General features: G+C 43.9%; 1 protein-coding gene and 1 long non-coding RNA gene across 13 annotated transcripts in view; one reads left to right on the top strand and one right to left on the bottom strand.

The window, feature by feature from the left end:
• Positions 1–25,896, top strand: part of GALNTL6 (polypeptide N-acetylgalactosaminyltransferase like 6) — a 452,866-nt gene that overhangs the window by 386,580 nt on the left and 40,390 nt on the right. For all 4 annotated transcript variants that reach the window (XM_081926064.1, XM_081926066.1, XM_081926067.1 and 1 more), the window contains exon 8: positions 15,223–15,340. In XM_081926064.1, coding sequence (XP_081782190.1) covers positions 15,223–15,340 — 118 coding nt within the window. The remainder of the gene's footprint in view (positions 1–15,222; positions 15,341–25,896) is intronic.
• LOC309378244 overlaps positions 4,365–25,896 on the bottom strand; it is a 106,209-nt gene continuing 84,677 nt past the window's right edge. For 8 of the 9 annotated variants that reach the window (XR_014171921.1, XR_014171922.1, XR_014171923.1 and 5 more), the window contains one exon: positions 23,937–24,256. This is a non-coding gene — a long non-coding RNA (uncharacterized lncRNA). Of the gene's footprint in view, positions 4,554–23,936; positions 24,257–25,896 lie in introns of those variants that run through there. The other variant, XR_014171920.1, reaches the window with a different exon arrangement.

Below are 25,896 nucleotides of genomic sequence, written 5' to 3' on the forward strand. Positions count from 1 at the left end.
TAAAAACCTGGGTTAAATTCCTCTCAGATAAGAGAGGAATTTGGGAGTTTGAGTCATCAATTTCACATGCGTGCATTAATAAGTATGTGTTCGTGAATAAGTGTCTTTTTCATATTAATTCGCTTTTTAAAAATCTGTATTTTACATATTTGATCACAAAATACATATTTCTTCTCAATTTATCCATTCCTAAAAGTACTTTATCCTAAAGGACAGATTTTAACTTACCTTGGTACTTGTTTTTGAGCTAAGAACTTTATTGTAAAAGTGCTGAATCCAGAGGATAATTTCCCTTCTGATCGACACACTACTCCCCAAGGTGCGGATCAGATCATTCCCCATCAGTGTTCACAGAAATCAAATTCTTCAAGCATCTCTAGCCACTTTAAATGCAACCACATAGAAACTGTTCCACGCAATTAGATTTTCTTATGCAGTGGCTTGTGACAATCAGACTGGCACATTTCCACAGTGTAAACACTTGTGGGTGGCTTGTGGTAGGCATGCATTAGCTGCCCAATTCATATGGTGAGCCACTACATGCAAATGTGGGAGAGCTTTGTGGCTGGCTTTAAAGTATCCACTATGCCATTGCCTGTTGTCATGAATGATACATTAACCTCACCGCTTCAAAGTGGTGGGGGCACACCTTCATGTGACCGGATGCCTATTTCATTCTGTGAAAGGCCCTTGCCTCTTCTCAGTGTGGTGTAGTTGTTAAGAGCGGTGGACTTGTAATCTGGTGAACTGAGTTCAATTCCCTGCTCCTCCACCTGCAGCTGCTGGGTGACCTTGGGCCAGTCACACTTCTCTGAAGTCTCTCAGCACCACTCACCTCACAGAGTGTTTGTTGTGGGGGAGGAAGGGAAAGGAGAATGTTAGCCGCTTTGAGACTCCTTCGGGTAGTGATAAAGCGGGATATTAAATCCAAATTCTTCTTCTTCTTCACTATTTTATAGCTTGCCTAGAAATGTTTAACTAGTTCTGCCTAGAACCCTCACCATAGAGCTCATCTCATGGGCATTTGTCTCCCTTAACCCATAGTATTAACTTCATCCATTCCTTGTCTCACGTTCTACCACTTTTCTCATTCTCAAATCAACGGCCCTCAAACTGGTATTGACTTTGCCATTCAGCTCATCTATATTGACTTCCATTACCATTACAGAAGGCATGCTTGTGTATGTAAGAGAATACAAGTATAGAGAGGGGGATTTCTAATCAGATAATTGGGGGGCGGGGAATGGCAATCACACTCTTCTCCCCCTCCTCACACAAATACACTCTCAGGCTCTTGGGGAAGGGGTCTCTGGATTTCAGCCAGTGGAGTGGAGTCTCAGCCTCTGAGTTTCAGCACTTCAGAGCTCTGGTGGAAACCCAGGGGAAAGAAATGAAGCCTAGCACTCTAGAGATCTGGGTCTTCTGTGTTTCATAAGCAAGCTCCATCTGCAGAGTTGGCTTTCATTGGCCAGCTCTTGCAGGAAACAGTAGAAGAGTCACAAATATGAATAGGAACCTTGCTAAGTCACCATCAGTTCTCATTTGAAAGCATACCAGCCCTTTCTCTCTCCTGCTGGCTCCTGGCTTAGTTATATAAAAAAATACATGTGTGATTGTGGATTGGATTGGGCTGGGCTGGGCTGGGCTGGCATCTGATGTTTTGGCTCAGCCCTCATAGTAACTCAGGCCTACAGCTGTACCTCTGAACTTCTGGCATTAACTTTTGATCATTTTTAGTCATTCATTCTGATCTTGTGGCTTGACCCTTTGATCAGACAAAGTCATGGAGAATAAAGATATCAATGGCTAATAGCTGTGATGGCTATATTCTTCCGCCCCTGTCAGAGGTAGCCTGCCTGTGTATCACAGGCTGGCAATCACAAGCAGGAAGTGTGCTGATATGTTCCGGTCCTTCTTGCCAACTTCTCATAGGCATTTGACTGACTGCTGTGAAATGAGGGTGCTGGTCTAGATGGGTCACTGGCCTGATGCAGCAGGGCTGCTCTTATGTTCTGTTTCATACTTCCTACCTACTTCTGTCCCAGATGCTGACCACACTTTGCTGCCGCCCACGGCCCAGTGTCACACACCTTCCCTGATACAATGAATGTTACTTTTCTGAACTCGTTTGCTTTGGAAGGTCTTGCTACTGGGTCACTTATGAAATCTTCCTAGCTGGTGCTCCATGGCTACAGGGTATCTACATTATTAATTCTCTTGACTCAATAGAAAAACAGTGGGTCTGTTGCTGTTGCTTGCTGCTGCTTATCATTTTTCTCTTGTTTCACAACAGGCCATCTAGTAGCTTTCAGATGCCACCTGAAGTGTAGACTCAGATTACAGAAGATGGCACTGAATGAGCTTTCGCTGGTTCCTTTTACTTATGCTTTCTGTGTTCATCACGTTTACCAGAATTTGATCCCTGGGTATTCTCATCTGAGCTCTAAAATGGAACCTAAAGCAGGGGAGACTACTGAATCCCCACAGTTCTGCTTGCTAATCTTGCCAGTGCAGCAGGATGTTGAAATCAAGCCTCAAGATGAATTTCTCAGCAGAGGCACAGGGAGAAGGGGAGACTCGTTCATTTTAGATTTCTACGCAGGGAGCTCTTGACTGTGCAGAGTTGTCACCTTGGGAAATGCAAGTTTATGTGCCACTCCCAGAATGATAAGGAGGGAAGGGTATCCAAAGGGTATTGGTGCTGACAGGGAGATGTACGAGGGTAGAAAAATCACTAAAATGGAGCACGCTATGTCAGATATGCTTGTAGTTGTTGTCTCTTTCCTGGGAACAGAACAGACAGAGACAGAATGCTGACTTCTGCAAGACTCATTTTTCTCCAGCGAAATGCAGTCAATCTCTTTCCGTCTATTACTCTTTGCCGAGGCACTGCGTCTTCCAACTAACGAAGGTCTTGCCCTTCCAGGACTGCTGTAGTCATAAAAGATGGAAAGGGTTTGTCGAGAGTCCACTTTAATTGACCCCCAAAGACAACTTAGTTTCGACTGCATTTCTTTTGTCATAGCTTGAGTCCTAGTGGACAGTGTTTTGCATTGGAACTCCTTAATCCCATTCAGAATTTTTTAAAAAAAATATTAATAGAGATGTTTGTGTTTACAGCCTAATATAACTTGAGAGAAACCAACAGTCTTGTGTTATTTCAGCCTTCCCCCACTTGGTACCAAGCTGCACTGACCAGGTTTGGTGGGAGTTGTGGTTCAAAACATCTGAAGGCCACCAGGTTGAAGAAGTGTGCTATATGTTTCTTAAAATGCTGGCCTCTGCACCATGATCTTAAAGGCTTTGGTATGGTGCCTTTCTTAAATGCTTTTTCAAAAAAACGTTAAGACTTTTGACAAATTCACCTAGCTTTTAGCTTGGGATGGGGAATGATCTTCCTTTGCTGATATACTTTGGTCCGGCCTTCCACAAACCTGAAACTTCCAGATGTTGTTGGATTTCAGGTCCAATAAGCCCAACCAGTATGGTCAGGGATGACATCTAGAAGCTACGTTGGGTTTTAATGTATTTCTTTTTATTAAAAAAAATCATTTTTATTGATTTTCCAATAAGAAACATCCAGTTAATATATCCAATCATAATACTTCAATTAAAATAAAAAAAACTAAAATAAAAAAGACCAAATTATAATCCGAATTATATTTATTAATTGTTTGGAGCTCCCCACGGTCTGGATCTCTGAAGCAAATCTCCACATCTTAGTCCTGCTTCTCCGCGTTGTTTCCATATTTTCCACATCTCGATTTTAACGCTCCAGGGTTTTAATGTATTTCTATTGCTTTTATGTGAGATGCCTGGGTGGCTTTTTTTAAGGGTTGAAAGACAGCATATAAATAATTTTAGAATATCTATTCCTGCATATCATGACCAATGTGAGATAATCCTTTGAACACTCAGTTAAATCAACAACATTGGATCATGAACAAGTCCAGTAAGTACATACTGAAGAGCCAAACTGGGTTATTCCATGTGAGTTGTTGGCTTCAAAGGCTGATCTGATTCCATTATAGCTGAGAAAACATAAATGTGGGAATCATTTTTGCAGCCTTAAGATACTTCCTTTGGCATGGCACCATCTTATATTCTTATCAGAAAATGAAATGTGAACTAGAGGAAATGATCATAAACTTGAGAAGAACTGGTGTCACATAGACACCCTTCAAACTTGCCCTTAAATGCCTAAATACTTCTTGGTCCCATTCCACTGGTAGGCATGAGGAGTGAATGCAGGCCCCGTCCCAGCTTGTGTGCATTCAGTTGAATGTCTGCCTAATGATACTTACATACATACATCTCACTGTGAACTCTAGCAAAACAGTTCCTGGTCATAGGGAGAATGTATATGTGTAAGGTCTATGCAGACTTTCAGCTGGACATGAATCTCAGTCCCATCATGTTTCTCCATTCACCTGGATAGGACATCTGATCTGGGCTTTCCTCTCAACTTTATTCATAATTTTAAAGATTCAGTTGTCTTGAATCCACCACAAATATTTACACCACAGAATGGTTTCAGAAATCAGCTCTTGTTGCTAGAAACAGAAAAATTGTTCACTTAAGAAGGGTACATTTGTCCACACCTCACACTTAAACACATTTTTGAAAACGTTGCATTTCCCTTTACCTAGAATTCAAGGATACTGAGATACATCAGGTATCAAGCTGTTGATGTCACTGCTGTGTCTTCATTTTGTGATGCCAGCATTAGTAAGGGACCACAACTTGATCTGAGGTTTACCAGATGCAATTAAGCCAGGGAGAGAATGGGATTGGGTGGGCGTTGTTCCATTCACAATGCAAATCTGGCCAATTCATATCTCCTGAATCAATCGACAAACTGAAACAAAGCTATTCTTCAAAATTCACACTTGCCTGAATTTTGCAATGCAGTTCCACAATAAATTTAAAAAACCGTGTGTGTGTGTGTGTGTGTATCTCAGAAGAAAGTGTGCAGAAAAATCCGTAGAGTAGTGCAAGTAATGCAGAAAGTAAAATTGCTTGTAAAAATGAATAGCTAATGGAAGAAACGCAGACACAAATATGCATGAATTTTCATGAGGATTTATTTTCGAAGTTTGCAAACTGATATGGGAATGGGAGAAAATTGAAAAAAACAGAAACTGGAATGGACAGTTTGACCTGTCCCTACTAGGTACTGCTGTGCCTTACATTTCATAGGCCTACTTACCCTTCCCTTGGAGGGATCTGTTTGTGCAATGCCCCTTGTAGGTGCAAAGCCATACTGATAGATGCTTCTGCCTTGTCATCTGGGAGCAGAGCCACCTCCCAGGACCAGCCAAGAAACTGTCAGTGCTGGTAGTCCAGTACCTGATTGGTTTCTCTACTGCTGCTGTGCAACAAATTTTTGATCAGGCTGTTCTGTACAAATCACAGAAACTCTAGTTCAAATGGAAATAGTACTTCAGCAGTATCACCAAACCCCGGATTTTATTATTCAGAGGGATTCACATGCTAGGCATCATAGTGTTGATCCTGTGCCACCCTTCCTTGCTCTCTCTCATAACGCATGCTCTTAGAAAGGCTCATTTCCATCTCATTCCACATCCCGCCAAATGAGCCTGTGTAAATGAAGAGATACAATTTCATTTTGTTTTTATTACTAAACGGAGGCGCCCCCCTTTTTATTTAGTGGGAATGTGGAAACAATCTCTCTTTGTGGGGTGATAAAAGAGGCAGGTTCATTTCCTTGGGTGTCAAGAGCACTGCCTGCCCATCTTTGTTGCGACTTTGGATGAAGAGCGTGAGCTAACGCGAGACAATAAAGTGCTCAACCTCATCAGCTTTCAGCTCCTTCATCCTCTGCCAGGAAGTGGGTGCCAGTGTTTTTTCTGTCACTTCCATTTTTAAAAACTGCTTTCACGGCTTTTACAAGAAAATGTCATTGTGCCTCTGGTGCAAAGGAGGAGGAATCTAATTTCATTACAGTTAAGTGCCTGCCTCCCCATTACCTTCCATAAGAGCGTAACGGTATATTATAGAGCGCTAATAAAATAGGAAGGATGGAGGTAAGAGCACATGTCAGGAAGCCAAATTACTTTGGGCCACCTAGTTGCCTTCTCATTTCACCCGGGCGGCTGCCTTTCCCACAACCTAATTACAGCATTTTCTGGGACTTTGCTACCCAGCGATAAACGGCTGGCAATGCTTTTGTGTAGCTGAGACATGGCGCGGCGTGAGCTTTGGTCTTCATCCTTGCCACCAAATAATTGCTTCTGACGGCCGTATTAATCTCCAGAGACTTCGGAGTAAATGAAATATGAACATTTATCTTTTATTCCCATGTGCCACCGGCGTGGACTGGGGCAAATAAGTGGGAAAGGAGTGCCTTTGCAGTCCCTGACTGTATTACTGATCAAAGGGACAATATTCACCCAGTTTCTCTGCTCCGTGGCAGATCACAGGCCAGATCATTAACTGTGTGTCTCATCCACTTAGCAGAGTGTGAGGCCCTTGTCGGCTTGAATCAGTGTCACCGTGTGCAGGTTCGAGAGTGTCTGGAGAAAAGGCAGGCCGGCTCTGTGTGAGAGTGTGTGCTGTACTGCAGAATTCCTCTGATAAAAAAGAGTGGGTTGATCAAGTTTTACTTTATTTGAGTAAGAAGTAGTCTTTGGGATTGGGATTAACCCTTTGACATCCTTCTAGTTGCAGTTAACTTTGTTACAAGATCAAAGCAGGAAAGCTGCTAATATGTGCAGTGCCAGGTAACTTGAGCGCTGCAGCTGATATTCAGAAAAGGGCAACCAAAAATTATCAAAGACTATGAAGAAAGTTTGCAGCATATGGGCCTTTTTAGTTTCAAGAAAAGGCGAGTAAGAGGTGGCTTAATAGTTTAGAAAAGTATGCACAGCATACCCTCCAACATTTCTCCGATGAAAATAGGGACGTCCCATTCCATAATGATAATTTTACTATTTATAAATATAAATCTTACTGGGTTGCCCCGGCCACTCTGGGCAGCTTCCAACATATATGAAAACATAACAAAACATTAAAACATTTTTTTTTAAAAAAAACGTCCCTATACAGGATTGCCTTTGAACAGCTTGGGGGTCAGGTAACTCCATACTCTTCAACATTTGTCCAATGAAAATAAGGACCTCCTAAGGAAAAGTGGGACACTCTGGGATCAAATCAGAAACCAGGACAGCTTCTCTAAATCAGGGACGTCCCTGGAAAATAGGGTCTGCCACGGCATGGAGAAAATAGAGAAAATGTTTCCTTCCTTTCTTCCTCTCTCATAACACCAGATGCAGGACAGATAAAAGAAAGTAGTTCCTAACACTGCACATAGTTAAACTATGGAACTCGCTCCCACAGGAGCCAGTCATCCACCAAAGTAGATAGCTTCAAAAGAGGATTAGACAAATAACTGGAAGAGAAGGCTGTCATTCCTCTGCCAGTTACAGGGAAGCTCCTGGTGATGAAAAGTCAGGGAAGAGGGGCTCCTCCCCACAGCCTTGCTCTGTCACTGGCAGTTTTGCCGCTAGCAGGGGTGGGACGCTTCAAACTCAAAGACCAAATACTGCCCTCTAGGCTTCTCTGTCTGGCCCCAGACCACACCCCTCACCGGGCCATGCCTCTCCATGGCCCCGCTCTATGCCTTCCTGAAATATGCTCTTAAACTGTGATCATGTCTGTTGGTTGCATGGATTGAGAAATGTGGGTGGGTGTCAGAAATGCCTGACTAGAGTCTGATTTTTTTTAAATTAAAAATGCTGTACAACAGTAAGACTCCCTTCTCCTGCTCCACTCACTTTTGCACCGAATCCCATCCACGATTGGCATGTGCCCATGTTGTCCATGACTGAATGTGGATCTTGGACTGAAAAGGATTCCCCACCACTGGCCTAGGGAACCCCTCCCCAACCATCACTGTCAGTAATAATAATAATAATAATAATAATAATAATAATAATAATAATAATAATTTATTTGTACCCCACCCATCTGGCTGGGTTTCCCCAGCCACTCTGGGCGGCTTCCAACAGAAATGAAAAATACACTAAAATGTCACATATTAAAAACTTCCCTGAACAGGGCTGCCTTCAGATGTCTTCTGAATGTCAGGTAGTTGTCCATCGCCTTGACATCCGGTGGGAGGGCATTCCACAGGGCGGGCGCCACCACCGAGAAGGCCCTCTGCCTGGTTCCCTGCAACTTGGCCTCTCGCAGGGAGGGAACCGCCAGAAGGCCCTCGGAGCTGGACCTCAGTGTCCGGGCAGAACGATGGGGGAGGAGACGCTCCTTCAGATATACTGGACCGAGGCCATTTAGGGCTTTAAAGGTCAGCACCAACACTTTGAATTGTGCTCGGAAACGTACTGGGAGCCAATGTAGGTCTTTCAAGACCGGTGTTATGTGGTCTCGGCCGCCACCCAGTCACCAGTCTAGCTGCCGCATTCTGGATTAGTTGTAGTTTCCGGGTCACCTTCAAAGGTAGCCCCACGTAGAGCGCATTGCAGTAGTCCAAGCGGGAGATAACCAGAGCATGTACCACTCTGGCAAGACAGTCCGCAGGCAGATAGGGTCTCAGCCTACGTACCAGATGGAGCTGGTAAACAGCTGCCCTGGATACAGATTTGACCTGTGCCTCCATGGACAGCTGTGAGTCCAAAATGACTCCCAGGCTGCGCACCTGGTCCTTCAGGGGCACAGTTACCCCATTCAGGACCAGGGAATCCTCCACACCTGCCCGCCTCCTGTCCCCCAAAAACAGTACTTCTGTCTTGTCAGGATTCAACCTCAATCTGTTAGCCGCCATCCATCCTCCAACCGCTTCCAGACACTCACACAGGACCTTTACCGCCTTCACTGGTTCTGATTTAAAAGAGAGGTAGAGCTGGGTATCATCTGCATACTGATGAACACCCAGCCCAAACCTCCTGATGATCCCTCCCAGCGGCTGCATGTAGATGTTGAAAAGCATGGGGGAGAGGACAGAACCCTGAGGCACCCCACAAGTGAGCGGCCAGGGGTCTGAACACTCATCCCCCACCACCACTTTCTGAACACGGCCCAGGAGGAAGGAGCGGAACCACTGTATGACAGTGCCCCCAGCTCCCAGCCCCTCTAGATGGTCCAGAAGGATGTCATGGTCGATGGTATCAAACGCCGCTGAGAGATCCAGCAGAACTAGGAAACAGCTCTCACCTTTGTCCCTAGCCCGCCGGAGATCATCAACCAGTGCGACCAAGGCAGTTTCAGTCCCATGATGAGGCCTGAATCCCGACTGGAAGGGATCCAAATGGTCCGCTTCTTCCAGGCGTGCCTGGAGTTGTTCAGCAACCACTCGCTCAATCACCTTGCCCAAGAATGGAAGGTTTGAGACTGGGCGATAATTGGCCATCGTGGCCGCATCTAAAGATGGTTTTTTAAGAAGCGGTTTGATAACCGCCTCTTTCAGCGGGTCTGGGAAGGCTCCTTCACGGAGGGAAGCATTCACCACCCCACGAAGCCCATCGCCCAGTCCTTCCCGGCTAGCTTTTATAAGCCAGGATGGGCAAGGATCCAGGAGACAGGTGGTTGGCTTCACTCATCCAAGCAGCCTGTCCACATCCTCGGAGGTAACAGATTGAAATTGATCCCACACAACTTGACCAGACAGGACTCTAGCACTCTCCCGCCCCGGCCCTGCTCCCACGGTGGAGTCTACTTCTTCCCGAATCTGAGCGATTTTATCTGCAAAAAAATTTGCAAAATCATTGCAGGAGAACATGTGGCCCGTACTGGGCCCCGATGTTACAGGTGGTTCCGCTAAATTGTGAACCACCTGAAAGAGTCTCCTGCTGCTGTTTTCTGCAGATGCAATAGAGGCGGTGAAGAAAGTCTTCTTCGCCGCCGCTATCGCCACTTGGTAGGCTCGACGTTGAGCTCTAACCCGTGTCCGGTCAGATTCAGAATGAGTTATCCGCCACCGGCGCTCTAGCCGTCTCAACGATTGTTTCATTGCCCTCAGATCTGTGGAAAGCCACGGGGTTCTCCGGGCTTCATGCAATCGGAGAGGGCGCTTCGGAGCCAAACAGTCAATAGCCCTGGTTAACTCCACATTCCAGCGGGCCACCAGGGAATCGGCTGAAAGGCCATCAACATGGGATAAAGCATCCCCTACCACTCTCTGGAAACCATTTGGATCCATTAAGTGGCGGGGGCGGACCATCCGAATCGGTCCCACCTCCCTGCAGAGGGGATGGGTCGCAGAGAAGTCTAGTTGCACCAGGAAGTGGTCTGACCATGGCACTTCTTTCGTTTCACTTTTACTTAGTGTCAGATCACCAACATCCGTAGAGGTAAACACCAGGTCCAAGGCATGTCCGCGGCTATGGGTTGGGCCAGACTTATTCAGGGACAGCCCCATGGAGGCCATGCTTTCCACAAAGTCCCGAGCGGCCCCTTGTAAGGTCGTGTCGGCATGGATGTTAAAATCCCCTAGGACGACCAAGCTAGGTGTCTCCAGGAGAACATCCGCCACGACCTGAAGCAGCTCGGGCAGGGAATCCTTGGTGCAGCAGGGAGGTCGGTACACCAAAAGGAATCCTGTACTGCCCCTATTGCCCAACTTCCAGAACATGCACTCAGAAAACTGGGTCTTCCCAATAGGACGCCTGGTGCAAACTAATGACTTCCTAAAAATCACTGCAACCCCCCCCCCCCGCCCACATGACCTGGGTTGCTGTGCGTACGAGAAACCTGGTGGACAAGCAGCGGCAAGGACAGGCCCATCTGCTTCATCCAACCAAGTCTCTGTTACACATGCCAGGTCAAGTCCTCCATCCATGATCAAGTCATGGATGGCAGTGGTCTTATGAATCATTGACCTGGCATTGCACAGCAACACTTTCAGGTCATGTGGGTATCCCTTGCTGATTCTAGTATTCATCCGGTCAGGACCAGACCCAGAGGCAGGGATAGTCCTCAGACAACGACTAAACCTGCCTCCTCTGTAATGACATGGTCTGGTCTTAGCGTAACTCCTCCTCTTACCCGTGATCACTGAGATCGGTTGTCCCAGTGCATTCCCCCCTGTGAAACATATCCCAGCCATTTTGTGGGCTGGGGCCCATTCCCCGGCAGTAAAGAAATGTAGGTTCCTTGGACAGCCATTGTCAAATTCCTAAGAGCACAGGTCAGTTTGGTAGGTCATTCTCTCAAGCACCCATCATTCCTGACTGCTTAGATATGAGGATATCTGGATCATCTGATGTTCTTTTGCTTTTAGAACACTATGGGGACTTGTAAATGACTTGTTTTAGAATAACCCTACTCCTTAGAACAAGAAACCTCCTGTGTAAGGTATTGTACCACATCTCCACGGTGTTCCTTTGAAATCTGGACGTGAGTTGCCCTTCCAACATTCACATATAAACTGTATATAAATATAAATTGTAAGAGGTTTCATCAGGTATCACGCCTTTCTCACTTTGTGTTTGACTCATGATTCGGAACTTCTTGCTTGTGTTGATTAGATGCATATCAGAAACTTGAACATTTTCAGAGGCAGAAGGTAAAGCACACATGGATCCAATGTGGAAATTATAGAAATTTAACAGGTGTGTGTATGTGTGTTTACTTTATCTGTGCTTGAATTACTTTCAAAGAGCGTTCTTATGGGAGGAGGAGGATAAGATATCTGGGTATTGATCTACCTGCAGGGATCCATTTTCAGCAAAGGCTATCAAAGACTTTCTGCATCTTTAAGATTGCTCATGAAATTGTAATGAGCCATCTATAATCCTAAACAAAGCAAAAGAAAACCCCTGGGCAGGGCAGATAGTCCTTTGAAAGAGTTGCTTGTCCTCTGGAGTGAGGGGTAGGGATTGTTATAATTGGGTATTAATCCCCCTCTACCTGTCTTCTGAGTTAATTTTCTTTAAAATATTGTTCGGATTTACTTAGTTATGATCATCTTTTTTTAAAAAAGGCCTGTAATGCAGTAAGGGAGCGGGGGTGGAATCCTGCAACTAAAGATTGATCGCCTGGCCAGAATATTGCTGGCCTTGCTTGTATTTGGCAGTGGAACTTTAATCTTAAGGGGATGTCGGGATGATGAAAAATCACTCCCAGGCTCTCTCGTTAACTAGTAGCTTTTATGTTTGTTCCTTTTCAAACATTAAATGTAACTGACTGTTGTACTTCGGCACTGTATTATCATTCCAGCCTGATCTTTCATGACACCCAAGGGCAACGTCCTCCTGCCGCAAATTCCTGTACGCTTCCAGAGGCAAAACGTTCATTTTGCTCATTTCTAGTCCACCTGAACTATGGAAGACTTTCCCATAATCATAACTAATTGGAATTTCCCTACAGGACCAGAGGCAGCTATTTCCACATACCTGTGAAATTTGATTGCCACACAGTATATGTGTGTGCGCTATTTGTTTGTTTTGCTTTTTATTCAACCTTTTCTCCAATGAGTTCAGTGCGGCACAGGCGTTCTTCCTTTCTATCTCCATGACCTCCCTGCAACATAGGTCAGACCAGAGCTGGAGCTTGGGCTAGGATCACTCAGAGAGTTTCATGACTGAATGAGGATTTGAACCCGGGTCTCCCCACTCATAGCTCTGTCCACTGCATCATGTGTCACACCTACAAATGTGTACATGCACACACTTTATGTAAGGCTCAGTTTTCTGTGGTTTATTACATGTTCCAGATAAATACTAGGCAGTTCCAGAGAGTAGCAGAGAGGGATGCCATGTGGCCACCTGGCATTTGAGTTATGACTTGCCACAGGGCAGTATTTTGCCCACAATGCTTTTTAACCTATGAAACCATGTAGAGTGGCCTTATTTTGAACAAAGTGTCATTAGTATTATGATGACACACAGCTCCATAAGATCTGAAACAGAAGTGACCATGTGACCATGCAGGCTTTGGACTAGTGTCTGGGGGCAGTGGTTGGCTGGATGAGGACCAATAGCAGAGTTTAAACTTCAGCCAAGACAGAGGCCCTTTGAAAGAACAGGTATGTAGTCTAGGAATGCTGCTTGATCCATCTTTGCTATTTGAGTGAATTTTTCCAGCTTCAATTAGTAAGGCAGCTTCCGCCGTGCTTCCACTGAGATAGCCTGGCCACTGTGGTTTTGGTGATGTCAATACTACATTACTGAAATGTGGTCTATGTAGGGTTTCTTTAGGGCTTAACCCAAAAGCTGAAGCTAATGTAGGATGCAATAGCGAAGTTCTTTACCATGCGGTATACCAAGCGGTATACCATGGACACTATATAATACTTCTGCCAAAGGAGCTGTAGTGACTGCCTATGGGCTGCTGGATGCAGTTTTTTGTTTTGTTTGTTTCGTTTGTTTTGTTTTGGTTTGCTGTTAGCATTTAAAGCCCTAAACAGGGAACAAGGTTACCTAAAAGAGCCCCTTGCCCCATAAAGCAACTGTGTTCCTCAGGTGGGACACTGCTGAGAGTACTGCATGCTGCAGAGATGAGCTTACTTTTTATTACAACTGGGCTTTTAGTGTTGCAGCTCCAGCCCTCTGAAATCAAGCACCAGCCAAAACTGACATATTGATGTTTAGGCACCTACTGTTTATTTAAAAAGGTGATCCAGCCATTTATGAAACACTTGTTATACATCTATAGAAATGCTTTTATTGGGACGGATCCAACTCATCCACTCCACTAGTAGAAATCAGAGCTAGGACTCTAATGCAACAGAGCTGCCCCATTCCTCCAACTGTGTGCCCTCCATGACTCCTCAAAATCCCTTCTTAAGGATCAAGAAAGCACTCAGAACAGCATACAGGGGAGAACAGGGGAGATTGTTCTGCCAAGCAAGCAGAAATGTTTTCAATGAAAGAAAAATCTCCTCTGAATTCCACCCTACGTTTGTTGTGGACTTTGTAGGAATGGTTTTTATTGTTTTAGATCTTGTAGAAATGGTTTTTATTGTTTTTAGAATAATTCTTATACTTCATCTCATTTTATCATGTTGTATACCACTTCAACGACCTCTGTCTATGAAGCAGTTTATAAATCTGTAAAACAAATAAAGTAAAATAAATAGTGTTCTGAACATGGGCATGTCTTGAGCTGAAACTAATTGAAGTGAGTAATCAATTCAGGATGCAATTTTGTGGGGATTCCATTATTTATTGTGTTTCATAGCCATTGTGAAAAGTAGATGGAAAGGAATGAATGACACCACTGAAAAAGGGTAACCAACACACTGACCCCAATCCAGCTAAAGTTCAGTATAACTAAATGCCACTGGAAGCAATGAGCCTTGAATTGCTGGCAAGCCACTTTCCCCCTTGGTTTCAAGTGAGAACCTTAGCTGGATTGAGGGCATTATTAGCAATCAGTTGTAAACTGGGAAGGAATATGTGATTGTTTCAGTCACACATACTTTGGGTTAGCTACAGGCTGAGTTTCCATCGAGCATGAGAACTAGGGGCTATGCTGAAGGCTACAAGCTCATCTGCGTACAAAACAGGCACAATAATTGTGTTTATTATGTTGCGGCTCAAGGGCATTATTTTAACAAAAAAATACAACTTGCTTACTTTAGCTAGAGTTGGAAATGCAAGGTCAAAATCAAAATCTCTTGGTAAAACCATTCACTAAAATGCCACTCAATGTGTTCATATATTTGGAAACATCAATACTGTAAAGGTGAAACCCCATTCATATTCCATGGACAATATGACGTGAGACTATCTATGTTTTGCTGCAAAAGCTTTGTCTGAATGGGCTTTGCATACTATGGGTAATAGGCAGCTAAATCATACCCAGAATAGATACTTGTGCGTTTATTTCAGTGGGTTTACTCTGCGTACAACTAACATTGTCACTCCATGTGTTTTTGCTTGGAGAAACATTGTGTTCTTGTGGCCTTATTAGACTTTATAAACCCATTCCTTCATTCTCTTTCATGGTTGAGATTCCCATTCCCCCGTTTTATGCTCATGAGAACCACACCATGTACCAAGGACAGCCAGTGCGGTGCCCTCCAAATCTTTTTGGACTCCAGCTCCCATCAGCCCCAGCTAGAGTGGTCAAGGATGGTGGAAACTGGAGTCCAGCAGCATCTGAAGGGCACCCTTGTGACATAACATGCTGATAACTCCCACAGTATCTGTCTCCATCAAGCCCATTTTGCCAGTCATTTCAGCTTTTCAAGCATGCCATGATGATGCCTGCCATTGACAGTTTGTTATATTCCTTCGTCAGATCCCCTGTTATGGCTGGAGGTCTATTCGCTGTTAACAGAAAGTGGTTTTGGGATCTCGGTGGCTACGATCCAGGTTTAGAAATCTGGGGAGGGGAGCAGTATGAAATTTCCTTCAAGGTAAGCAGTCAAAATGTTTCTTCATGGTACACGCTGCTTTTGTATGGTACGAGGCATGCACTATATCTCTAAAACTCAAATGAAATGAGATGTAGTCAAGTGTATTTGTCTACTGACTTCGCCCCCTCCTTCAACCAAAAGTAGCCACAGGAGGCTGGAAGTTTTAGCAGAAGAGTAGAGGAGCAGAGTGCTGCTTAGCCCTTTACCCTCCAAGAGTTTTTCTGTTCACACTGATCCTTTCCAAGCTGCTTTCCCATATAAGAAGACACATATATAGTAGTACCTTCCGGACGTTGTTGGACTACAGCTCCCACCATCCCTGCTCATTAGCCATCTTGGCAGGGGCTGATGGGAGTTGTAGTCCTTGAGGATGCCGTGTTGGCTGCCCCAGGGTTAGCATGTCAGAGCGGGCCTGGAGTGGCTCAGGTTCAAAGTCCCACTCAGCCATGAACTTTTAGAATGACCTTGAGCATTGCCTACCTTTTAGCATAACAGGATTGCTGTGAGTATAACCTGGGGAAGGCTGGGGCAGACTGACCTTGAGCTTCTTGAAAGTAATTGCCTTAAGTTACTTGGAAGAAACATTGGGTAATAACTTTGGAGTAGTTGTAGTAGCAGCAGCAGCTGTTAATAGCTATCCACCCCATCCGCCTCTGTTGCTTTGCTCAAACTAACAACCTCTCAAGGCTTTTGGGGTGGTTGTTTATTGTTTTGTTTTTAAGTTGGGCCACATCTAGTTTTGGGTGTGTGATTAGCCTTTTGGCCCCTGGGATATTACTTCTTCTATGTATTGCTCTATAACATAAACTCCATTTTGAGCACACCAAAAACCAAAAGGACAACATTTACAATGTAATCACTACAATGTGACTCCTCTCTACCGAGCCACATTTTGAAAAATTACACAATTGCCTCCATATAATTTCCATTGCCCAGATACGTTGTGCATGTAGGCAATATGGGCAACTTATCTATGTGCAGTCATAGCTAGAAATGGCTGGACCCAAGGAAGAGTTGCAGAATTGCCAAAGCTTCTAAAGGAAAACCTAGCCTGGAGGGGAGATCTCCATTCTGATCTCAGCAGGGCAGTAAGAAACCCTTCCAGCTGCCTATACCATAATTATTTGGCTCCCCTGCACCTGGAATTACATAAGGAAAACCAAAACACATAGAAGCCTGCTAGGAATTTAAGTACACATCTGTTTAGGCCATGCGAGTGAATAATACTGGGTATGATGGATGAATAGTATAATCTAGTATAAGGCAGCCTTTTGTGTTTTAAAGCAGTACATTTCAGTCTTTCTGACATTCATTTATGTGACAATTTCTATTCTGCCTTTCTGCGCCCAGTGCATCCAAGACAGCTCACAAGGCAACTAAAACACCACAGACACAACCAAACAATAAAATATATTTGAAAATTATAGTTAGGTCCCAGGTTCAATCTCTGGCATCTCGAGACAGGGCTGGGAAAGATTCCCAGAGACCCACTGCCAAACGGGGTCAACAATATTGAGCAAGATGGACCTTTCTTCTTAGCTATAGCCCTTGACTTGTGCATGGTGATTTACACTTAAGCATCTACACTTAAGCATCCTTTGAGTCTCTCGTAAGACAGAAGGTTGCCAAGGCAAAAGAATGTGACTCTTCTATTAAGAAAGCTAGATGCATTTGGAAAGTGTACAAGGTCAGTTCAGTTGTTTCACATTTGAAAGTGTCATATAGAATTACAGCGGAACCTCGGTTGTCAAACATAATCTGTTCCAGAAGACCGTTCGACTTCCAAAACGTTCGACAACCGAGGCGCAATTGCCGGCTGGCAAATTGCTTTTCAAAAATGGAGAAACACACCTCAGAAGTCATTTGACTTCTGAGGCGCATTCGAAAACAGAAGCATTCACTTCCGGGTTGTCAGCATTTGGATTCCGAATTGTTCGGGTTCTGAAGCATTCGACAACCAAGATTCCACTGTGCTTTGTTTATTATGTAGTAGGCATTGTGCTTGATGCTGTTACTGTCTTCCTGCACCCCTCGAAAAGTTCAGATCTTGATGACGCTCACACCTGGCCTTCTTGCACTGTAAGATGTTGTTACTACAACTTTTTTCTGAAAGTAGCACTTGCATTTAGCTCCAAGTCATTGCCTAGTCTGATTTAATCCTCCATGATGCCTGCTCTGTGTTTACTACTGAATAAATTTAATGTGTCAGTCATTGATTGGCTTTGTTGCAAACCTCCGTATTCTCTTCAAGCATCAAAGGGGCCTAAAAGAAGCCTATCCTTTACAAACACGTTGCGTGCACACACAATTCAAACATGTGCACTGAATGAATTGCACAGAAGCTGTTGGGATGCCTCTCCTCTAGATTGCCCAAGTGGATTTGAGGGTGTTTTCAGCAGAATAAAAGTGACCCACATGAACTGAACTGGTGTCACGTAATTTCGAATCAATTCCATACTTAAAGAAAGCAAAAGCTGAAATACAAGAGGTGCCTACAAGCTAAACCAATGGACATTTTGTTTAGAGTACATCAGTTTGCACTCTCTGTTGTTAGGGTGTTTCAGAGATAAATGAATGCTGCCTCTTGCATCTCACAGTTCTGACAGGAGGCCTAAAGATTGTATTATTCCATTTCCTATTCCCCTGTTATTTGCCATTGGAAGGAATATAATTGCAAGGCAGTCCATTGCTCTCTGTGCAGAAACCATGGCAACCATACTGGAAGCTCATATACTAAATAGTCCCAACCTATTTTGTTCAAGTGACAGATTCTTTGGAGAGGGCTGTGTTATGCTGGGCCCTCATTTCAGCCATATCTCTTCATTCATCTCATTACCATGAGTTGACCTAAGGGTCCACGTCCTTCTGCATGAATATATTTTGAACAAGATGTCAACAGCCTTTTGTAGCATTTGCCTTGAAGAAATAAGAACTCACTCTGAGGTAGGTGTGTGAATGTAGGGAGCGCAGTAGAAAGTGCATGTGGAAAAAAGCATTTGGGGTGGGAATGCTATTGATGGGGTAAAATAATAGGGTGTGGAAGTGAAATAAAATGGAGCCATGGCTTAGCATCATCTCGTGAGAGTTCCCAGAGATGGCAGCTACAGTGCTGCACCTGTGGTCCTGCTGCTGCACCACCACTGAGAGCTAAGCCAAGACAACGTAGTGTGTGCACACTCAGAGGATGACCTCCAAACCATCCTAAATATGTTCGCAGAAGCTTATGAAAAGCTTGGCCTATCGCTCAACATCCAAAAAACCAAAGTGCTGCACCAACAAGCACAAAACAACTCCTCTGCAGCACCCCAAATCCAACTCAATGGTGTAACGTTGGGAAATGTCAATCACTTCTCCTACCTGAGCAGTTATCTTTCCACAAAGGCTGACATTGATGCCGAAATCCAGCATCACTTGAGCTCTGCAAGTGTGGCTTTCTCCCGATTGAAGTGCAGAGTGTTTGAGGACTGGGACATTCACAGGGAAACCGAAATGCTTGTTTACAAAGCTATTGTACTACCAATCTTACTGTATGCCTGAAAAACATGGACCACTTATAAATGCCATCTCCAACTCCTCAAAAGATTCCATCAACCATGTCTCTGAAAAAATTTACACATCACTTGGGAATTAATCACAGGTGAACTAATGCCAGTGTACTGGAAGAAGCAAATATCACCAGTGTTAAAGCAATTATTCTTCAACGTCAACTTTGTTGGATTGATCATGTTGTGCAGGTGCCTGATTATCGTCTTCCAAAGCAACTATATCCTGAACTTAAAAATCGAAAGTGTAATGCTGTGGTCAACAAAAGAGGTTGAAAGACTCTCTCAAGGGAAATCTAAAAAAATGTAGTATAAACACTGACAACTGGAAAACACTGGCCTGCAAGCGCTCCAGTTGGAGAACAGCCTTTACCAAAGGTGTCATGGGCTTTGAAGACTCTTGAACTCAGGACGAAATGGAGAAACATGATAAGAGGAAGGCACGCTTGGCAAACCCTCACCGTGATCAACTCCCGTCCGGAAACCTATGTTCCCACCATGGAAGGACATGTGGATCCAGAATTGACCTCCACAGTCACTTACGGACTCACTGTTAAAACTGTGTTTATGGAAGACAATCTTACTTGGCTACGAGTGATCTCCAAAGAAGAAGAAGGTTTGTCTTAAGTGTGCTGTACAACCTGAGCTCATGGTTTGTCTACTCCAGACAAACCACAAGCTGTAAACCCTGGAACAACCCTTGGGTACAGCATGAGGTTTGTCTGGAGTGAAACAAACCACAAACCTGGGCCATCATGCTAAGCCAAACCATGGCTTAGCTGCTCACAGCAGTGGAGCAGGAGCAGAGCAGGAGCAAAGCAGCTGTCATCACTTCTGTGGGAAGCCTCGTGCATCTGTGCTAAGTCATAGTTTGGTTTAGTGTTTTGTGCAAACCATCTCTTTCTGTAGACTGCTCAGGGGTGGAGTAGAAGAAAACAGAGTCTAGTGACCAGAGCCTTCTGTATAGGTAAAAAGGGATGGTAATGTTTAGCATTTATACTGCACTTATTGAACCAGCTACTGAGCCTTTGGGATCCTGTCAGCGCCGTTCAGCACTGGCATCTGCTCCAGGCCCCTCATATCAGGTGGGTGGTTCTGACAGCCACCATTCTGATTTCCCCAGTGCCCTGGATTGACACAAGGTCAAGCACTTTGGGGCATTATGGGGATTTATAATGGCAGCTCACAAATGCTTTGGGAGTGCTGCTGTCGCTACAGCTCACCAGAGGGCACGTTGTCCACTGCCCCTTCAAACATTGAATCTTCCAAGTCTCTATCTTAATAACAGCCTTGGAAGGTGGGCCAGCATAATTTCCATATTGTAAATTAGAGATTAAAGGACAATGACTTGTTTTTAGGGTATTGCACATGCAATTTCAGTTGGGGACTTTCTGGCTCATTGCTCACATCCTTACAGTTTCGGGTCAGATCAGACTTCATACATGTTCATTACCTGCACATAATAAGGCCATCGAACTTAGAAAGAAAGTTTGGACTGTGTTGAGCTATGGACAAAAACATGATTTGAACAGGGCTTTTTTTTCAGCTGGAACTCAGTTCTGGCACCTCTCAGATGGGTGCCACTGCCATTCTAAGAGAATGAGGGAGGTGTTCATGGTGAGTTCTGATACCTCTTTTTCTAGAAAAAATAGCACTGGCTTTGAAGAACACAAACTGAAAAGGAATTACAACTTTCCCATTTTGGGATGGAAAAGTGTTTGCGGAGTAGATTAACTAAAACAAAAAAGTAGATGACTTCAGTGGCCTGCCTGTCAAAATGGCCTGTGGAGAGTGGACCTGATTCCAGTCCAACACTGCATCCACTTCACCACCCCTGGGGTGCATTTTGCAGTGACTAATTGCAAGATTACAAACTACACTCTACTTTTAGCAATGGCCAAATGCATCTTTTTCAGCTAAGTAAAATCTTCCTAAAAGACTCTTCCTGAAATAATCTTGCTTAAAGGCTGATTGAAACATCCAGGCTAAATATGTTTGCAGTACAGCTTTAAAGTAACAACAGCAGGAAGCTGCTGCTGAAGACCAACTTTTTTACATATGTAAGAGAAGCAGAGGTTTGATATGCTAATTCCACAGTGTGCAAAGATAAGGCAGAAGTACTAAAAGACTCCTTGAGCTATTAATATGCATGCTAACCATACCAAATAAGATTTTTTTTAAGCAAACTTCTCTATTTTTGTTTGGAGAAAAGCTCAGAACACACTTTTGAAAAGGGATGGAGAGGGCGAAGATTTGCAATTAAGTAAACAACTTAATTCTGTGGCTGGCCTAAGAGGATTTATTAATGGGAGCCTTGGGTGGGGTGGTGGAGGAGCTATATTAGACACAGGTGCATGTAACAAGGTAGTGACAATGTTTATGAAGAAGCCTAAGGACTCAGGATGCTGAGATGCTGCGTCTCGGAGCAGACGGGAAGAGAAGGTTCAGTGAGTGCTTAACCCTGTCCCCCATTTTCTGTTTTTCAAAATGGACAACCAACTGCCCCCCTCCCTTGGTCCTTCATATGGAACAGCCTGTCTTATAGATCTCCATGGTCTCACCTAATTTAGCAGTCAGCTAATACATGAAGATTTAAAGGACAATGAAATACTAAAAAAGTTAAATGAAATGAGATACAGTCAGCCTGCAACTTATTTGGGGGTTACGTTCCAGGGATAGAGCCTAAAGCCAAAATCGTGTATAGTCAAAACACATTGGGTTCAATGACTGGCGAGATTGCCGAAGTCTTTTCCTCCGGAACCCCTCCCTCTTTCTGCCACTTAAAAAGTATATATATTATTTTGCTAAGCGCATAAATCTGAATGTGCACAAGTTAAATGTGCACAAGTTGCAGGCTCACTGTATGTTAAAGCGTGTTGTAGGCATGGCGTTCTCTTCCTTCAAACAATACTAATAAAGATGCATATTTGAATAGATGGATAAAGCTTGGATTCAGTCCCAGAATTTAGCCAGTCTGAAACTTTGAGAAGAAACCTAAACATTATAATTTACCATTTGTCTGCAGTCAACCATTTTAGCTGCAAGTCGGCCTTAATTTTGTGCTACCACTGTAGGCATGTCTCTTGGTTTTATCTGTTACATTTGACTGGTGTTGTTATTATCCACTGTGCCCTGAAATATATGAAGCTTTGATTGGACACTGCAAGACAGATAATCTTCTGCTGAACTCCCTGTTCCCTTGCCGTTTGAGAACCCAGAACAGCAACAAAGGCGGTGCTTTAGAGATCTAATTATCTCCTTCAGGCAGTATATGTGTGTAATATTCTTATCAGATGTCACTTCATTGTCACTTGTGCACTGCTTAGGTGAGCACCATCAAAGAAAGCAACCATATATATTTTGAAACTACGTCAAATGGACGTGTGTACTGTATTGTAATTCACAGCATAGGTAACTGCTGGTTTATTAAGTTCAAATCAAATATAGCACATGGGCGGATCATTCAGCATAAATGTTGGTGGAGCAAAATACACCCCTCCCGTGCTCTTCTGTGATACTGACAGGCTTACAGGTATTCACAAATTGAAAAACCAGTTTTTGCTGAGCACTGCTACCATAGGCATTTTTTTCAATATCTTCTGGCGTCGTCCCAAACACAGTTCATGCTGCCATCTGTGAGCCCTCAAGTTATGATGAAATGGTGGCGAGAAATAAAATGGTGTGCATGTGAACATATGGGAAAGAGTCTCAAACCGTACAACTGAGCTGTAGCCATGCTGACACCTACCACCATTGGTGGGAAGGCAGTTCTTGGCTGGAAATTCTCCCTGACTTCTTCTCCTTTTTGCCTTCTCTCTTCTGCCCTGTAAAGCTCAACTAAGAATTCAGATCAGGTTACCAGGAAAAACAGAGCCTCCTGTCACTATTGTGCATTTTGTTGTGTGGACGGAATGGCAGGGTCCATGCTGGCTCAGCTTATGGTCCTTTCAGTGCACAAGCACCATTTCTCAGGATACAGTGGTACCTCAGGTTAAGTACTTAATTCGTTCCAGAAGTCTGTACTTAACCTGAAACTGTTCTTAACCTGAAACACCACTTTAGCTAATGGGGCCTCCTGCTGCTGCCACGCCGCTGGAGCAAGTTTTCTGTTCTCATCCTGAAGCAAAGTTCTTAACCTGAAGCACTATTTCTGGGTTAGCGGAGTCTGTAACCTGAAGCGTATGTAACCTGAAGCGTATGTAACCCGAGTTACCACTGTACATTATATAGGCAACCCATCGCCATATCTTCTGTCCCTTGTCTTTTTTTTACAACTGGATTTATTAGTGCAGTTTAGTTTTTTGGGGGTTCCCTTTGTTTAAGCTCCTCACATTCACAGCTGCCTGATCTGTAATTATAACCAGACATGGCAGTATGTGTCTTAATTATGCATGAGTGACAAATGCCTTTTTAGACACTGTTCCCTGTGCTTGAGATCTAGCGTCAGTTCACCAGTGCACTCTGGAGAGCAGAGGCCCTGCTTGTACACCCGTATATGACCCAAAGCCTGCCAATCCAAGCAGCAGCAATGGCTCCTGCCGCCCCTGGGATCTCAACATCCCTTATTTTTATGGTTCTTTCACTTGCTTTCTGCATCACCCCTTGTCATCTCTTTCATCCTCTTCACAGGAAAAGCCGGTAGGAAATAAGGAGCTCTGACAGTGGTGGCTAGTGCCCATTGGGATTGGAAGGGCAGAAGGCAGGAAGGCCTGCAGTAGGGAAGGGCAGAAAGAGGCTGTGCCAGCAACTCACTGTTCAGAATAGGAATGGAAAATATCAATGTTGAGCTTACCTACAGAGGTTTTTTCCTGTTCCCATATTGATTCTTGATCTTGCCAAGAGGCAAGGTGTTGTTTTTTAGAGTTTTGCTAAAAATACAAACAATTCTCACATCATATATGCTTTATTATACGTATATTAGATGGATATTATACACATACATGGTAAAGCTTTCCTAAAGTGACCAGCACATAGAGATGCAGACAGCAATGCGTATAAATGTATAAAAATACTTACATATCAATGCTTACAAAGTTACGGTGTATAAATATTTTTGCATATTGTCTGTATAAAATATGTATTGTTGTCATACATTTTTGGATATAATTAGAGAGGCTTTTTATTTTTTAAAAAATGAGCCACTCATATATAAGTGGGCACTCAAAGAGGTGATATGAAGGGAAAGCTAAATCTGGTCAGACCCACCATATTTCACATATAAACCTTTTAAAAAACAGTTTCCTCCTCCACCCCTACTTCAGAACAAGCAATATTCAGCAAATCTTACCAAAAATTTATGTTGTTTGATTGTTGTTATTTATTAGATGTGTTAGGATGCTTGCTACCCAAAGGTCTCTGAGCATCTCACAACACACTGAAAAACATAAACACAAATGCATTGTTCCATTAACAGAATTCATACAAAACACCTGGGACTCAGCTACACAGCTGCAAATAAAACATTTTAAGTGAGTTTTAAGTGCAATAGGCTGGCCACATGACCCGGAAGCTGTACACCGGCTCCCTCGGCCAATAAAGCGAGATGAGCGCCGCAACCCCAGAGTCGGTCACGACTGGACCTAATGGTCAGGGGTCCCCTTTACCCTTTACCTTACAATGTGACAGTAGATGGCGATGGTGAGCCTTGTGGAAAATTCAATGTATTTTTTTAAACGTTTTTTTTTAAAAAAGCATTTTCAGACCAGATTTATGTGTATAGATTCCACCCTGCAGTTCATTAACACAACAACAACAACCCCTTCCCCTTAACAGCCACAGGATGTTTGCACCAATGTTGTCAACATGATTTTTTCTCTCTTGGAACTGGGCTTATAGCCCATGCTGAGACATCCTGGATTGCAGGTCCTCAGTAAAGTATACCTGTTAGTTACATTTATATCCCACCTTTCCTCCAAGGAGATCAAGGTGATATACATGACTTTCCCCCACTCCTATTTCTCTCCCCCATGCTTGGGCTCCAATTCTACTTATATCACAGGCAGGCGAGAGCTCAGCATATCATTTGCAGGGAATGGTGTCTCCTGTAGAAGATCAGCTTGCACAAGGCTGCAACAACTTTTCTCGTGTTATGTGCCAAAGTGCCCACCCCCTCTCTCTCCCCTTATCAGTCCTACCTCAGCACTGCCATTTAGCAGAAGCCAATTATAAAGGCAGTGAAATGTCGGCATATATTTTCATTAGCATAATACAGCAAACAGCATAAAAATGCTAATTCTGCATCCCAACAGTTTAAGACTTTAGGAAATTGCTATGCAAATAATTATTAAGAGGGGTGTGTGAGGTTCCCCCCGCCCCCCTTGCCAAGAACGTACAGTGAGAGCAGCTAACTCAGAGGGGATATATCATTATTATTGCTGCAAGGTGTACACTTGCAGTGAAATACTGCTTTTGTTGGTGGAAAACCAATGAAGGCAGCACCCATTAATCACAAGGAGCAGGTTGGTGCATGCAGGTCAGCTCAGGGCAGAGAGCCCAGTCGGAGTTTTGGGTGAAGGCTCCTGCGTCGAAAGTGAGCAACGTCTTTTTCTTCCTGCAGACATCCTCAGTGGTGCACTTTGGTAATATTGGATTCTGGACTTTAATGGTCTCATGGGTGTATGTATTCCTTTGAAGTGGGATAAGTGATCCCTGCTGCTTTGCGGGACCCTCTTGGTCGTTCTTCTGAGTGGGGAACCAAAGCCTTGCTCTGACAGCACCACTTAACTCCAATTGTGTTCTTTTATGTACAGTGTGTATGCAGACTATGCTAAGAAGAAAGAGTGGTGGTTTTCTTTGGAGAGCTTTTGGATGCATCCCTCTGTATGGGATCCCCACCTGGCAGTCAGTGTTTTAGCTTTGCTCACTCTTGGAAAGGGGAAGAGCTTGCCAGAATTGTTTGTGAATCTGCAAAATCCAGGTTGCATTATTATGCGTGGAGCTGCCTTCAGAAGGCACTTAGAACCTCAATTGGTTCAGAATACAGGGTCCAAGGTGGTAGCATTGGCAGGTGGGGTG

The sequence above is a fragment of the Podarcis melisellensis genome (genome assembly GCF_964234715.1).
Source record: "Podarcis melisellensis genome assembly, chromosome: 9".
Taxonomy (NCBI): Eukaryota; Metazoa; Chordata; class Lepidosauria; order Squamata; family Lacertidae; genus Podarcis; species Podarcis melisellensis.